The sequence below is a fragment of the Schistocerca gregaria genome, chromosome 2 (genome assembly GCF_023897955.1).
Source record: "Schistocerca gregaria isolate iqSchGreg1 chromosome 2, iqSchGreg1.2, whole genome shotgun sequence".
Lineage (NCBI taxonomy): Eukaryota > Metazoa > Arthropoda > Insecta > Orthoptera > Acrididae > Schistocerca > Schistocerca gregaria.
Window position 1 is genome coordinate 819,492,113 of NC_064921.1, and position 15,186 is coordinate 819,507,298.

At 45.1% G+C, this 15,186-nt stretch overlaps 2 protein-coding genes across 3 annotated transcripts in view; one reads left to right on the forward strand and one right to left on the reverse strand.

The window, feature by feature from the left end:
- LOC126335151 (rab3 GTPase-activating protein catalytic subunit) overlaps window positions 1-15,186 on the forward strand; it is a 471,879-nt gene that overhangs the window by 108,334 nt on the left and 348,359 nt on the right. The window lies entirely within an intron of this gene.
- Window positions 1-15,186, reverse strand: part of LOC126335152 (TLR4 interactor with leucine rich repeats) — a 300,800-nt gene that overhangs the window by 17,127 nt on the left and 268,487 nt on the right. For both annotated transcript variants that reach the window (XM_049998122.1, XM_049998121.1), the window contains exons 6-7: window positions 11,692-12,029; window positions 4,719-5,048 (exon numbers count right to left, since the gene is read on the reverse strand). In XM_049998122.1, the coding sequence (XP_049854079.1) occupies window positions 4,719-5,048; window positions 11,692-12,029 (668 nt within the window). The remainder of the gene's footprint in view (window positions 1-4,718; window positions 5,049-11,691; window positions 12,030-15,186) is intronic.

Here is a 15,186-nt window from a genome sequence, read left to right on the forward strand (position 1 = left end):
AAAAATTGCAGGACCTGTTGATGGAATGAACATTCTAACTAGCACACAGCATGAATTGAGAGTAACCCGAAGAAAGACGAAAGTAATGAGGATTCGCAGAAATGAGATTAACGGTAAACGTAAGGTCAAATGAACAAGAGTAAATGAAGGACTTGTACTACGTTGGAACCAAAATAGCACATGGCAGACGCAACAAGATGGACACAAACAGTAGACTAGCCCAATAAAGAGGGCATTCCTCACCAAAAGGAGTGTACTGTGAGTATCAGATATTTGGCCTTAATTTGAGGAAGAAATTTCTGAGAATTGCTTGGAGTACTGCATTGTATGGCAATGAATCGAGGGATGTGGGGAAGTCGGAAAATAAAAGAATCGAAACATTTGAGATGTGATATTATAGAAGGATGTCGAAAATTAAGCGGACTGATAAGAGCAGAGGACACTCTCCACAGAAATGGAACGAGCGGGACATGTGGACAACACTGACAGAAAGGAAGGCCAGAATGATGGGACGTGTGTTGAGACATCATTGTGCTAGGAGGAACTGTAGCGGATAAAAGCTGTAGGGAAAGACAGAGATTGCATTACACTACCGGATCAAAAGTATTAGGGACACTTATTAGTGGTCATTAATATGAACATGTCCATCCTTCGCCTTTATGAGATCTTGAACTGCGCTGGAGACACAGTCAGCGAGGATGTGTGAATGTTTGTGGAGGAATGGCAGCCCATTAATCGTAAAGAGCCAAAACCAGAGAAGATACAGATGTTGAACACTGCGATGTTCTAACTCATCCCAATGGTGTAACATTGGGTTCAGGTCACGACTCTGGGCAGACCAATTCGTTTCACGAATAATGTTATCCACAAACCATTGTCTCACAGATGCTGCTTTATGAGAGGGTGCATCGTCATGGTGATACGAACCACCACCGTCTCAGAGCTGTTCCTCTACTGTAAAAAGTACGCAGGGCTGTAAAATGTGTTGATATGCTTCAGCATTTAGCACTTTCGTGAGCGCAATAAGGGGACCACAGCTTAACCACGGAAGACATCCCCCGTAGTTCATTGTTGGCACCACACATGGTGGCAGGTAACGTTCTCTGAACATTCAGCAGACGCAAACCACTGTATCTGATTGCCACAGGGTGCGGCGCGGTTCACCGCTCCGGACAACCTGTTTCCCGACGTCGACTGTGCTGTGGCGTCGCTCTTTACACTAACTCTGGAGCACTTAGTACTGACTACAGAAACTTATGGCTTCCGGGGAGCTGCCAGATCATTTACCCCCTTTCTTTTTAACGCCCCACGCAATCATTGTGCTGGCTGGTAGCACTTTGGAACTCACGACTTATTCCTTCTGCTAATTTCATGCAATTTTACAGCTCCGTACCTCAGTCGGTAAAAACGGAACCATCATACGATCACTTTATTATTCTTCTGTGTGTGTGTGTGTGTGTTTCGGTAGCCGCATCAAGTTGAAAATTCTATCACATACTGAAGTTTTTAGTTCCTTAGTGGTGTAGCTTCTAAGCGAATGCAGTCAAAACATACGGCCATATATGCCACATATTTTGGTACTCCCAAACCCACTCACTAAAACCTCCTGGATACTTCCCCTTGACGTGGAATCGTAAACTCTGACAACAAAAAAGGTTTCGCAGTACAAGTAAAGAAAAAAACGGAAAATTTATTGATTTGTCATTATATCACTCGAAAACTGTTTCATTTGTATTTTACCGACTCGAAACGTAAAATTAAAGCAGTCTCGAAAGTCTTGGAATCCGTAGGACCGATATGTTAGCGGCATCAGTGTCGATAACAGACAGAAATCTTTGAGATCCTCCATTTCTCGAGGGATGATCTGCCCATATTCATAATTTACTTTGTACGGAACGCTCAGGATGCGATTCTTCTCCCACCTGCCATTTTTGGGTGTTTTGTGGAGGGAGTGCGATTGACGGGAATGTGGAGACCCCGGCAGCTGGAAATATTATCCGTACATCTACATTTATACTCCGCAAGCCACCCAACGATGTTTGGCGGAGGGCACTTTACGTGCCACTGTCATTACCACCCTTTCCTGTTCCAGTCGCGTATGGTTCGCGGGAAGAACGACTGCCGGAAAGCCTCCGTGCGCGCTCGAATCTCTCTAATTTTACATTCGTGATGTCCTCGGGAGGTATAAGTAGGGGGATTCAATATATTCTGTACCTCATCCAGAAACACACCCTCTCGAAACCTGGACAGCAAGCTACATCGCGAGGCAGAGCGCCTCTCTTGCAGAGTCTGCCACTTGAGTTTGCTAAACATCTCCGTAACGCTGTAACGCTTAACAAATAACCCTGTGTCGAAACGTGCCGCTCTTCTTTGGATCTTCTCTATCTCCTCTGTCAACCCGACCTGGTACGGATCGCACACTGATGAGCAATACTCAAGTATAGGTCGAACGAGTGTTTTGTAAGCCACTTCCTTTGTTGATGGACTACATTTTCTAACGACTCTCCCAATGAATCTAAACCTGGCACCCGCCTTACCAACAAGGCACGAAACGTATTCGTAGTCGACTCAGTTACAAGTGGAAATAACGCACCGTGCATGAACTTGATGATCCGTCTCCGTCAGTATATAAGGTCTTGCCTGGTTTAGCTGTGGTTTTCCTTCGCCTTTCCACTTCACAGTCACGTCACTCGCAGTCGACTTGGTCAGTTTTAGAAGAGCTGAATTGAAATGTCCCTGGTGATGATGATGTCGATTTGTGGGGCGCGCTCAACATCTTGGTCATCAGCGCCCGTACAAGTTCTAAATCTTTCCATTTTCAGTCTCAACACTTCCCGAATGATAATGAGATAACGAGGACAACACAAACGCTCAGTCCCCGGCCGGAGAAAATCCCCGACCCGACCGGCAGTCGAACCCAATACCCCGTGATCCAGAGGCAGCAACGCTAGCCACTAGACCACGAGCTCCGCGCAATGTACTCGATGGATTTGTTACTCAGCCAGTTGCCAGTGCACGCTCGAAGTCACTGAGGCCTTCTGCTGTTAGCTGCTTTTCTACTGACAACACTGTAGTTCCCGCCTTCGTTTGTACTGGCAGGTCCACATCAGGTGACATCCAGTGGACAGCTCCGTATTACATATAGGTATCCGGACTCTTTTGATCAGATAGTGTGTAAAGAACAAATACTCTACTGGCCATTAAAATTGCTACAGCACGAAGGTGACGTGCTACAGACGCGAAATTTAACCTACAGGAAGAAGATGCTGTGATATGCAAATTATTAACTTTTCAGAGGATTCACACAAAGTTGGCACCGGTGGCGACACCTACAACATGCTGACATGAGGAAACTTTGCAGCCGATTTCTCATACACAAACAGCAGTTAACCGGCGTTGCCTGGTGAAATGTTGTTGATATGCGTCGTGTGAGGAGGAGAAATGCTTGCCATCACGTTTCCGATTTTGATAAAGGTCGGATTGTAGCCCATCGCGATTGCGGTTTATCGTATCGCGACACTACTGCTCGCGTTGGTCGAGATCCAATGACTGTTATCACAATAGCGAATCGGTGGGTTCAGGAGTGTAATACGGAACGCCGTGCTGGATCCCAACTGCCTCGTTATCACTAGCAGTTGAGATGACAGGCATCTTATCCGCATGCCTGTAACGGATCGTGCAGCCAATTCTCGATCCCTGAGTCAACAGATGGGGACATTTGCAAGACAACAACCATCTGCACGAACAGTTCGACGTTAGCAGCAGCAGCATGGACTATCAGCTCGGAGAACATGGCTGCGGTTACCCTTGACGCTGCTTCACAGACAGGAGCGCCTGCGATGGTGTACTCAATGACGAACCTGGGTGCACGAATGGCAAAACGTCATTTTTCGGACGAATCCATGTTCTGTTTACAGCATCAAGGTGGTCGCATCTGTGTTTGGCGACATCGCGGTGAACGCACATTGGAAGCGTGTATTCGTCATCGCCATACTGGCGTATCACCCGGCGTGATGGTATGGGGTGCCATTGATTACACGTCTCGGTCACCTCTTGTACGCAATGACGGCACTTTGAACAGTGGACGTTACATTTCAGATGTATAACGGCCCGTGGCTCTACCCTTCATTCGATCCCTGCGAAAACCTACATTTCAGCAGGATAATGCACGACCGCATGTTGCTGGTCCTGTACGGGGCTTTTTGGGTACAGAAAATGTTCGGCTGCTGCCCTGGCCAGCACATTCTCCAGATCTCTCACCAGTTGAAAACGTCTGGTCAGTGGTGCTGGGTCGTCACCATACGCGAGTCACTACTCTTGATGAACTGTGGTATCGTGTTGAAGCTGCATGGGCAGCTGTATCTGTACACGCCATCCAAGCTCTATTTGACTCAATGGCCAGGCGTATCAAGGCCGCTATTACAGCCAGAGGTGGTTGTTCTGGGTACTGATTTCTCTGGATGTATGAAACCAAATTGGGTGAAAATGTAATGACATGTCAGTTATAGTATAGTATATTTGTGGAATGAATCATCTGCATTTCTTGTTCGTGTAGCAATTTTAATAGGCAGTAGTGTAATTCAGGATGTTGGGTACAAGTGTTACTGTGAGAGATGAAGACGTTGGAAGAGAGAAGAGGAAACTGAGGTGGACCGCACCTAGAAGGCCGATGAAGAATGGTCGGACGGCGGCGCAGAGTGGGATGTGCGGCGACCTACCTGCGGCGGCACGTTCTTGATCTTGAACTCGCGCTCGCTGAGCTCGAGCGGCGGGCCCTGCTTGAAGGCGCGGTCGCCGAACAGGCGGTAGACGACGCGGAAGCCGGGGATGTCGGCGGCGCGCGAGTCCCACGAGATGACGACGGCGCCGTCCTGGCGCGACGCCGAGCGCACCACCACTGCCGGCTCGGCCGGCGTCGTCGCCAGGATGAGCGGCGGGTGGCGGCGCCACGACGGCGGCGGCGGCGGCGTCGACGACCGCGTCACCACCACCGAGCCGGAGTGCTGCTGCTGCTGCTGCTGCGCCGGTGGCCTAGCGCGCGCCCGTGCCTGCAACACCACGGTCGTGTCTGCACCTGTCTCCAAAACACTACAGGCTGCACTAAAAGACCTGACAACTCATAACTACTAGATACGGACAAGTGTACACACACTCACGGAAACTGAAGGTCTTGCACCGTGGACCACCAGTCTCGCATGTGGCGAACTTACGGAATATCTTCATCACATGTCGCTATCGCCGACGTACTACACTTGTACATCCCTTCGTCTTCCGTCTAGTGGACCAACTTCGAGACGCCCCACTGTTCATACTGAGGTGACAAAAGTCATGGGATACCTCCTAATATCGTATCGGAACTCTTTTTGCCCAGCATAGTGCAGCAACTCGAAGTTTCATGGGCTCAACTAGTTCTTGGAAGTCCTCTGCAGAAATATTCAGTCATGATTCCTATAGGGCAGTCCATAATTGCGAAAGTTTTGTAGGTGCGGGATTTTCTGCACGAACTGACCTTCCCATTATGCCCCGTAAATGTTTGATGGGATTCATATCGATCTGCGGGGCCGGATCATTCATTCGAACTGTCCAGAATGTGCTTCAAACGTATCGCGAACAGTTGCAGGCCAGTGACATGGCGCATTGTCATCCCTAAAAATTTCTTCTTTGTTCCGGAACAATAAATCCATGAATGGCTGCAAATAGTCTCTAAGTAGCCGATCGTATCCATCTCTGCTCAGTGATCGGTTCACTTGGACGACAGGACTCAGTCCATCCTATGTAAACACTGCCCACACAGAACCTTGTTGACACTTTGGAGCCGGCCGTTGTGGCCGAGCGGTTCTAGTCCCTTCAGTCTGGAACCGCGCTGCTGATACAGTCGCAGGTTTGAATCCTGCCTCGGGCATGGATGTGTGTGCTGTCCTTAGATTCTACATCTACATATACATCCATACTCCGCAAGCCACCTGACGGTGTGTCGCGGAGGGTACCTTGAGTACCTCTATCGGTTCTCCCTTCTATTCCAGTCTCCTATTGTTCTTCGAAAGAAAAATTGTCGATATGCCTCTAATCTCTCTGATTTTATCCTCATGGTCTCTTCGCGAGATATACGTAGGAGGGAGCAATATACTTCTTGACTCCTCGGTGAACGTATGTTCTCGAAACTTCAACAAAATCCCGTACCGAGCTACTTGAGCGTCTTTCCTGCAGAGTCTTCCACTGGAGTTTGTCTGTCATCTCCATAACGCTTTCGCGGTTACTAAATGATCCTGTAACGAAGCGCGCTGTTCTCCGTTGGATCCTCCCTGTCTCTTGTGTCAACCCTATCTGGTACGGATAACACACTGCTGAGCAGTATTCAAGCAATGTACGAACAAGCGTACTGTAACCTACTTCCTTTGTTTTCGGATTGCATTTCTTTAGGATTCTTCCAATGAATCTCAGTCTGGCATCTGCTTTACCAACGATCAACTTTATATGGTCATTCCATTTTAAATCACTCCTACTCCCAGATAATTTATGGAATTAACTGCTTCCAGTTGCTAACCTCCTATATTGTAGCTATATGATAAGGGATCTCTCTATGTATTCCCAGTTAGTTAGGTTTAAGTAGTTCTAAGTCTAGGGGACTCACGACCTCAGATGTTAAGTCCCATAGTGCTTCGAGCCATTTTTACACTTTGGATCCATGGCTTCGTGGCGTTTGTGCCACACTCGAACCTTACCATCATCTCTTACCAACTGTAATCGGGGCTCATCTTAGTAGGCCACGGTTTTACAGTCATATAGAGTCCAACAGATATGGTCACGATCCCAGGAGAGACGCTGCAGGCTGCTGTGCCGTTAGCAAAGTCACTTGCGTAGATCATCTGCTGCCATGCCCCATTTTTGCCAAATTTCGCCGCACTGTCGTGACTAATACGTTCGTCCTGCGTCACAGGTCGATTTCTGCATTTATTTCGCCCAGTGTTGCTTTTCTGTTAGCGCTGACAACTCTATGTTAACGCCACTGCTTTCGGTCGTTAAGAAAAGGTCGTCGGCCACTTCATTGTCCATGGTGAGAAGTAATACCCGAAATTTGGTGTTCCCGGCACACTCTTGACACTGTGTACCGCAAAATAATGGAAGTAGTCACCAGCGTTGCGTAGAACCCGTTGCCAGCGATGTGGAAGGCGTAGTATACCGTTAGCAGAGCCTGTTCTGTTGATGGTGCGAATGGAGTGGTCTACTGCCTGTCGAATCTCTGGAACGGTTGGTTGGTTTGGGGTAAGAGACCAAACTGCGAGGTTATCGGTCTCATCGTATTCGGGTAGGATGGGGAAGGAAGTCGGCCGTGCCGTTTCAAAGGAACCATACCGGCAGTTGCCTGGAGTGATTTAGGAAAATCACGGAAAACCTAAATCAGGATGGCCGGGCGTGGGATTGAACCGTCGTCCTCCCGAATGCGAGTCCAGTGTGCTAATCACTGCGCCACCTCGCTCGCTAATCTCTCAATCGGTTCTGAAGAGAATGCCACGAAGTGGTTCCTTCTATCTTCGGAATCAAATCAAAGTCACAAGGACTAAGTCCGGGGAGTATAGTGGATCGTACAGAACTTCCCAGTCCCATCGACCCAACAGAGCAGCCACAGCTTGCGCTGTATGCGCCCGCGCATTGTCATGCATAATGATGGGTGGGTCGCGCAGAAAGTGTCGCCTCTTCTTTCGCGAAGCTGGTCGCAGGTGATGGTGACTTTGATTTGATTCCGAAGATGATGGAACCAGTTCGTGGCATTCGCTTCAGAATTGTTCCAGACATTCGACACGCAGTAGATATCTCCATTCGCACCATCAACAGAACAGGCTCTGCTAACGGTATACTACGCCTTCCAGATCACTGGCAACAGGTGCAAACATGTAACTGTTTTGTATCGGTTATGAGTAAATAGTTGCCAGTATTTACGTTCCAACACTCGTATTTCCCACATGGAATGTCCCATGTGTCTAGCTCGAAATACCATTCCGCGTTCAGAGTCTGTTAATTCCCTTCGTGCGGCCATATCACGTAGGAAACCTTTTCACATAAATCACCTGAGTACAAATGACAACTCCGCTAATGCACTGCCCTTTTATACATTGTGCATGCCATACTACCACCTTCTGTATGTTTGCATATCACTATCTCATGACTTACGTCAACTCACTGTTTGACAGTCACTTGAGAGACATAGGTTTCGTACGTTACACGAACATCACTTTTACAGTTCCTAAGTGCAAGAACAGGGGCTTTTTAATATGCAAGAACGATTTTAGCCGGAATCTCCTTCGCCGAACATGCACTGTAGCTTAAGAGGCTTTTGTAGGCCAATGTGAGTTTATTACCTGGTGTGATAGACCACAGGTGTCCAGATGAAATTGTTCGTCTAGGCTTCCCCTATACCACTAGGATACATTGTAAACCGCGAATGGCCAAGAACTCTGCATGCGTGCGGAGCTCTTACACTTGTGAGACTCTCTTTCATCTGGATGCTTAGTTCCTCCTCTACGATGTTTCACTGTCTCAGCGGGAAGGAGGGGAAACAACAACGCGTCGTATTATATGGCTATTCAGTTGTGCAAGAAACATGACGCGGATTGCATATGGCTTTGTTTCATATTTCCGAGGAACACAAATAACAAACGTAACAATTTTTCACTATGAAGCAGTTATTTTTATTCCGCTGAAGAAATGATAAAATTCATATCTGGCTCACGGATAGAGCCACAGTTTTTTAGACTTTCATCGGAAAGTCTTCCACTTAATCATGACTTATTCATTTTTATAAAGCCTGTCATATCCACTTCTTGATCTAAACATTCATATCACTTTTGCAGCCTCATTACGGTGACGTGGAAATTCTTCCCAAAGAAAACTTCCCATACCTCCTGCTCAGTTTGAACGTAAAAGAATTTGTCTTTTCAACAGAAATTACAGTGCAGATCTAACAGGACTATTTGCGGAGGCAGTTAACTGCTATCATGAAATTAATAGTTCCCTAAAACCATTTAGAAAACTGTTCCTGTAATTCTTTCAGTGCCAAAATGAATTCTTCAAACTCTGTTTTCTTTGACACAAGAAGTCGCAGCAAAGAGGACGTTTTTTTTTTTTTGTTTTTTTTTGTCAGGAGCTGTCCCTTCCTCAATGTGATTTCCTTTCTAAATGTCTGGGATAGTACTTTGGTAAGCTGTGGCGAAAAGAAGTGGCTGCAGCTTAATTATATGGTTTCTCAAGTGGAGATTGACGTCATAATCATTCAACAGAAGTAGATCTGGAAATATTCTCGCAACGGTCTCCCAACGTAGGAAGCTGTATACTTACCACGCTTGTGCTTGTGCCGTCGAGTGCTTTGGGATCACCAGATGAACCGGTTTCTTGTCCTTGGGTATGATGATCAAAACGGTTTTTTCCACAGTTTAATAGTTTAAAAGAAACTAATTGTGAGTTTGGACCGAGAATTCGAGAACCTCTTTCTGAAGACCCAAATGTCATTTTGATACCATCAAAATCTATAAACAAATGTCCGACCAGGTCAGAAGATATTTGAAAGGGGTACAAAAATCTGTGTTGTTAGATTCTTAGGGCTGTCAGTATGAAAGAACCGTATAGAGCATAGCATCGTTCTGAAGACAAGGAATTTGTTCAGGTAGTGGTCCCAAAGGGCTCGACGGCAGATATACAGTCGTGAGATGTATACAGCTTTCGATGTTGGGAGGACTTTGTGTATAGCTTATTTTCCTAAGTAGTGTTTCAGAAATCACCTTTATTACATACGGATGTATGTAGCTTGAAAGCTTCTGTAATTGCAAGAAAAGCTTGCATTTTCAAAATTTATTAATTGTGGTGGGATATTTTGCAAAATTTCAAAATTATTACAAAATTCGTTTATACAGTTTTATAGACCACTAGTTTCGTATCAACTTTTTTGTGATAAACATTTTTTATATATCATCGTTTAGAAGATATTCCCTCCAAACCTAATATGCCAAATTATCTTTCGGGGTGTGTTTTACCTAGGACCTTTGATATTCTTAAAAATATCGGGAATCCGACATATCAGTATTTAAAAGAATATCACTATCGTCATTCGATACATTGAAGACAGTATTGATATATCGAAGAAAAACGTATCGACTTACCGGGCTATAAAAATATCGGCAGCACATTGTAAATATACTGCTGGTTTTAGAGCAGTATATTTAAGTAATGATTTATTATTAGATATTCTGTACATCAACAAGCCAGGAGCGTGCTTATCCCACTTGTCAACCACTTTGCTAATTATGGTAAGTGGCACAATAAAAGGTGTTCGATGGGTCCGTCGTTCGGTTTCGTCACATATCGGATTTGTCCGGAACACTTCATGCCGACTTCCTAGTTTTTCTTTTCTTTTTTTTCCCAAAACACCAGCGGCCAAGCAGTTGTAGTGTCAAAATTGCTTGGTGAAGTTAAACGTTGCAGTTTCTGTTCGTAGCACCGAACGCCGATTGCGTCAGCACTTCCTTCACACGTCTCCACCAACCGCAAAGACGAATGTTGTCATTTAGATTTTTGTTCATCATTTTCTTTAGCTGTTTTTGAAGAATGTCGATGTGAAGAAACAGCACACTAGTTGCGTTAAAATTGTTGTGTAACGCAACTGGAGTGTGGAGTGATATGTCGGAAATAAATATATATATATATATATATATATATATATATATATATATATATATATATATATATATATATATATATATATATACAATTTAGAAAAAATATCGATATCTTAGCAACAGCCTCAGTTTTACCCATTAAAAGTGAATTTAGACACAAACAAAGAACTACGTATAGTATTATTTTACCCCCCCCCCCCTTTCACAACCGCCAAGTTTCATCAACGTAGTTTATTTAACACTTCGAAATGTTCCCTTATTAGCGTCAGCATGACAATATAACATGTAACGGGCAACGAGATAAAATTTGTATCAAAAGGAAATCATATCTGGCAAACTATGAAACAAGACGTAATATGAATTACGTATTTTTGGTGTTTTTTATCTCTTCCTATCTAAGTGCCGTGCAGGAGGAGGCATCCCGAGTTGGGGTACCGCAAAAAGTAAGTTGCACTTTAATACGGCAGACCGATTAACTTTTATTGAACACTGCACTACACATCATCGTGACTCAGATACATGACACTATTTTTGAACACGTAGTCATCAAGTCTCTGTAATGGAGAGTCGGAACTTTCTACCAATTGTTCAGTGAGTTGACTATAGAAATCCACTCCTTGGCGACAGAGCCATTCGAGAAGCGCTGTATGAACTTTCTGAGTGTTCAGAAATCGCCGAGTGCTGCGGTTCGCTTCGTCAGTTGCCTGGAATCTGTCGTCTGTGGTCGATATCGACGTCCTCCCTTCCCGATCAGCATCGCCCACGTGTGTGCTGCCTCGGTCAAATTGTCGCCCCATTCCACCCCGGCTGGACGCGATATTGCATTTGGTGCTCATGCCGTCTGATATCGCCACGAACCTGTGTGCAATTTAACTTCCACAGTGTTATGCACCTGTCATCAGAAATACGCCTGCAGGAAACGTAGAACATGTACTCCTCTCTGACAATGAGCCACTCTTGTTGCCCAGTGGTCTTAGCGTGTGACGAAATGTGTAACTTACTTGTGAAGTACTACGGTACTTACCGTAGTAGTTGTAGGGCGCGGTGCGGTGGTAGTGGTGGTGGTGCTGGTGGTTGTTGTGGTGGTTGTGGAAGTGCTCGTGGGCCGAATTGTGGCAGCGATGGTTGACGCCTTCGTGGAGGCAACAGTCTTGGGTTTGGTGGTCGAGCTCGGTTTGATGGTGGTTGTGGTGGTGGTGGTCGTCGTCGTCGTGGTGGGGGCGGGCGGTCTCGGGGGCGACTCAGTGACGTCACCGGCGTCGGCGTCCAGTTCTGCGGACTTCACGGGTGTCGCCTCCCCCTCTCCCTCCCCCTCGCCGACCGCCTCCGCCTCCAACTCGTTGTCTTCGCTGCAGGTCAGCTCTGCAAGTAATGACGCAACCAGACCCGTCGTAATCTGTTGGTAACTGCGGCTGTTGTTTATTGCAGACGTTTGTCTTTGGATTAGTACTTAACTATTTCATAGCATTTTGTTTGACAGAGTTATTCAGTTTAAAAGAGGGAAGGGGTGTTTCTCTACCTAGTGCCGTGTCCATGACAAAATTATGATTTGCGGTCTCAGTTTGACCCCATAACATAACTTGGCACACACATCACTTTCAGGCTGGAAAAATTTACAATGGCTAAGGTACCCTAGTACATTTGTGGCTGAGGATGGGGCTGAGAAAGGTTAAAATAGAAATATAATTTAATTTCAAGCAAATTTCGTGTATACATGCTCAATATTTGTAAAAAGATTAGAAATAAAAGCTACTGTGGGAGTAAGATACCTATATTACCCCGGGGTTGAGAGTGCAGATGAGAAGGTGTGACATGTAAAAATGTTCGAAAACGACCTGTTGGTATGTCTTTGCTGCTTTTAGTTCACTTGGAACACTAAACATACCCAAGTGTAATCTGTTCAAAAAATAATTCAAATGGCTCTAAGCACTATGGGACTCAACATGTCATCAGTCCCCTAGACTTAGAACTACTTAAACCTAATTAACCTAAGGACATCACACACATCCATGCCCAAGGCAGTATTCGAACCTGCGACCATAGTGCAATCTGTCTCTTATTTGTATTGTTCACCGTTATAAAAGTTTTTTTAAAGGAGTGTGAATGAATGTGAAGAAATGGGATGAAATACTTAGCATATTGCAAATGTAAAAAGTGTTTGTTCCACTTCTACAGCTAAAAAGTTGAACCATTGTCCACACCTTTTGTGTACTTTTTACCCAGGAGGAATTAAAAGTTTCCTCTGGATACAGATGAAACAACAGGGCCAAATTTGCTATTCATACGGATTAAATATTTGTGAAATATATTAAATGTATGTGAAATGTGTACAGGGTGTTTCAATCGTTTTGGGATCAAATTTAAACTGGTGATAGTGGGTTCACAACTGATTATGTTGAGACAGGGAATCAATAGTCAGAAATGCATATTTATTGTGTTATGGGCATACACGACGTACTCCACATTCCAACAACATAGCTCGTGGTAATGGTTTAAAGTGATCGGACCAGTGTCAATGCATTCATGATGATGGCGCATGACGTTGTGCTGCACTCTCTCAAAGATCCCCGGTGTTTGTTGTACCAGGGGGCAGGCAGCTTGGACCCAAGCAAGTAGGTCTTCATCCATTTCTACAGGGTTTTGTACACAAACGTCTTGACATAACCCCAGAGAGTAAAGTCCAAGAGGTGTGAGACCTGGCAGTTGCACTGATATTGGACAGGACCTCCCTTTCCAAACCAACGATGAGGGTAAATGTTCTTTCCAGGTGCAGACTTAACCGTTGATGTGGACTTGTGCACTACCGTGTGTTGAAACTACATCCTTTTGTGGTCAACACAAGGTACAATCTCCAATGGCTGGTGATCGTCCTCGCTCCAGATGTGGCTATTCCAGCTGTTGAGATCATCATCACAGGTGAATGAGGCCTCATCCTTGAAAAACACAAACTGTACAAAGTTTGGTACTACAGCTCTGCAGTGTATAATCCATTGACGAAAGTGAAAACGTGGCCCAAAATCCGTTGGTCCCAGTGGTTACAGATGTTCTTTATGATAGGGGTGTAATACCTGTTCCACCAGTACTCTCTAACACCATCTCGTCAAAGTCTGGTGTTCAGACACGTCTTTGCAGTTACCTGGGCCAACTCGCTGGGGCATCAACAACCTTGTCTCTCGTACGTTGGCATCCATGGAGATAAACTTCTTCCATTTAGGATGACACTTGCTGGGATTGTGTTCTCCGTGCATTCCTGCTGTTTAAAAGGCACTGCATCTTGATGTGCCATACATTAAGTGGATGTTTGCTGACTCTCGTGATGAGTAACGTTCCACGAATATTACGCATCATGCAACGTACACAGTAACTCACCTCACCTTGGACACATCACAACTTACACCAGGGATAGTGGTGTGTATACAGCAGAGGTTAATGCGCCAGTGTGGTGCATGCGGTCGTCACATGACACACGTGCGACGAGCTGAGTTGTGTACACTATATCTGTTTGGTGATTAGGGGTGTACTCTGCTTATCACCTGCTTCCTGTTCCAGGGTATAAAAGACACCCAGGATCTTTGCAAGAATGTGGCAGAACGTAGGTGCTGTTGGAATACGTGCATTGAGACAGCCAGTCGTTGGTTTTGAACAATTACTATGAGCTATGATGTTATGTGGTGTACACTATGTGTATAGTTCAAATGGCTCTGAGCACTATGGGACTTAACTGATATGGTCATCAGTCCCCTAGAACTTAGAACTACTTAAACCTAACTAACCTAAGATCATCACACACATTCATGCCCGAGGCAGGATTCGAACCTCCGACCGTAGCGGTCGCGCGGTTCCAGAATGTAGCGCCTAGAACCGCTCGGCCATCCCGGCCGGTACACTATGTGTATCCACAACACAATATATTTGAATTTCTGATCATTGGTTCCCTATGTCAGTATTACGGTTGTTGAATCGCCATCACCTGTTTCAATTTGACTCAAAAGGCTTGAGACACCCTTTCTACCTTGTGTGTTTGAAATACGTGATATGCATGCACATGAGTGATGCCATGGGCCAAAAGCTAGTTCTACAATACGATGTGGTACCATTCCCAATAAAACGTTGCATCAATTGTCTTATGCCAAAGACATCTGCTCAGATACAACTATAATTCGTCTTATGGGGCTTATTTTGTACAAATTAGATTTCGGCAAGTGGTTTGTGCGTGCCATTTTAAGACATGCTTTGAATGAAGACGAGTGGTATCGGCAAGTTCAGTGTTTTCGAAAATTTGGAGTGATATGCTATCAGTGACTTACTACCTCAGAACTACAATCTGGATACCCAAGAAGCGCTTATGGGACACGTATTGGGTTGCGTTTTTTTTTTTTTTTTTTTTTTTTTTTTTTTTTTTTTTTTTTTTTTTTTTTTTTTGCCGGTGAAAGCGTACTAGCGCTAACGGTTGGTTCACTACTTTCCTAAACTGGAAGTGGTATGTAGACAGTACGTGATTGTCAAAGAACTGGAAAAG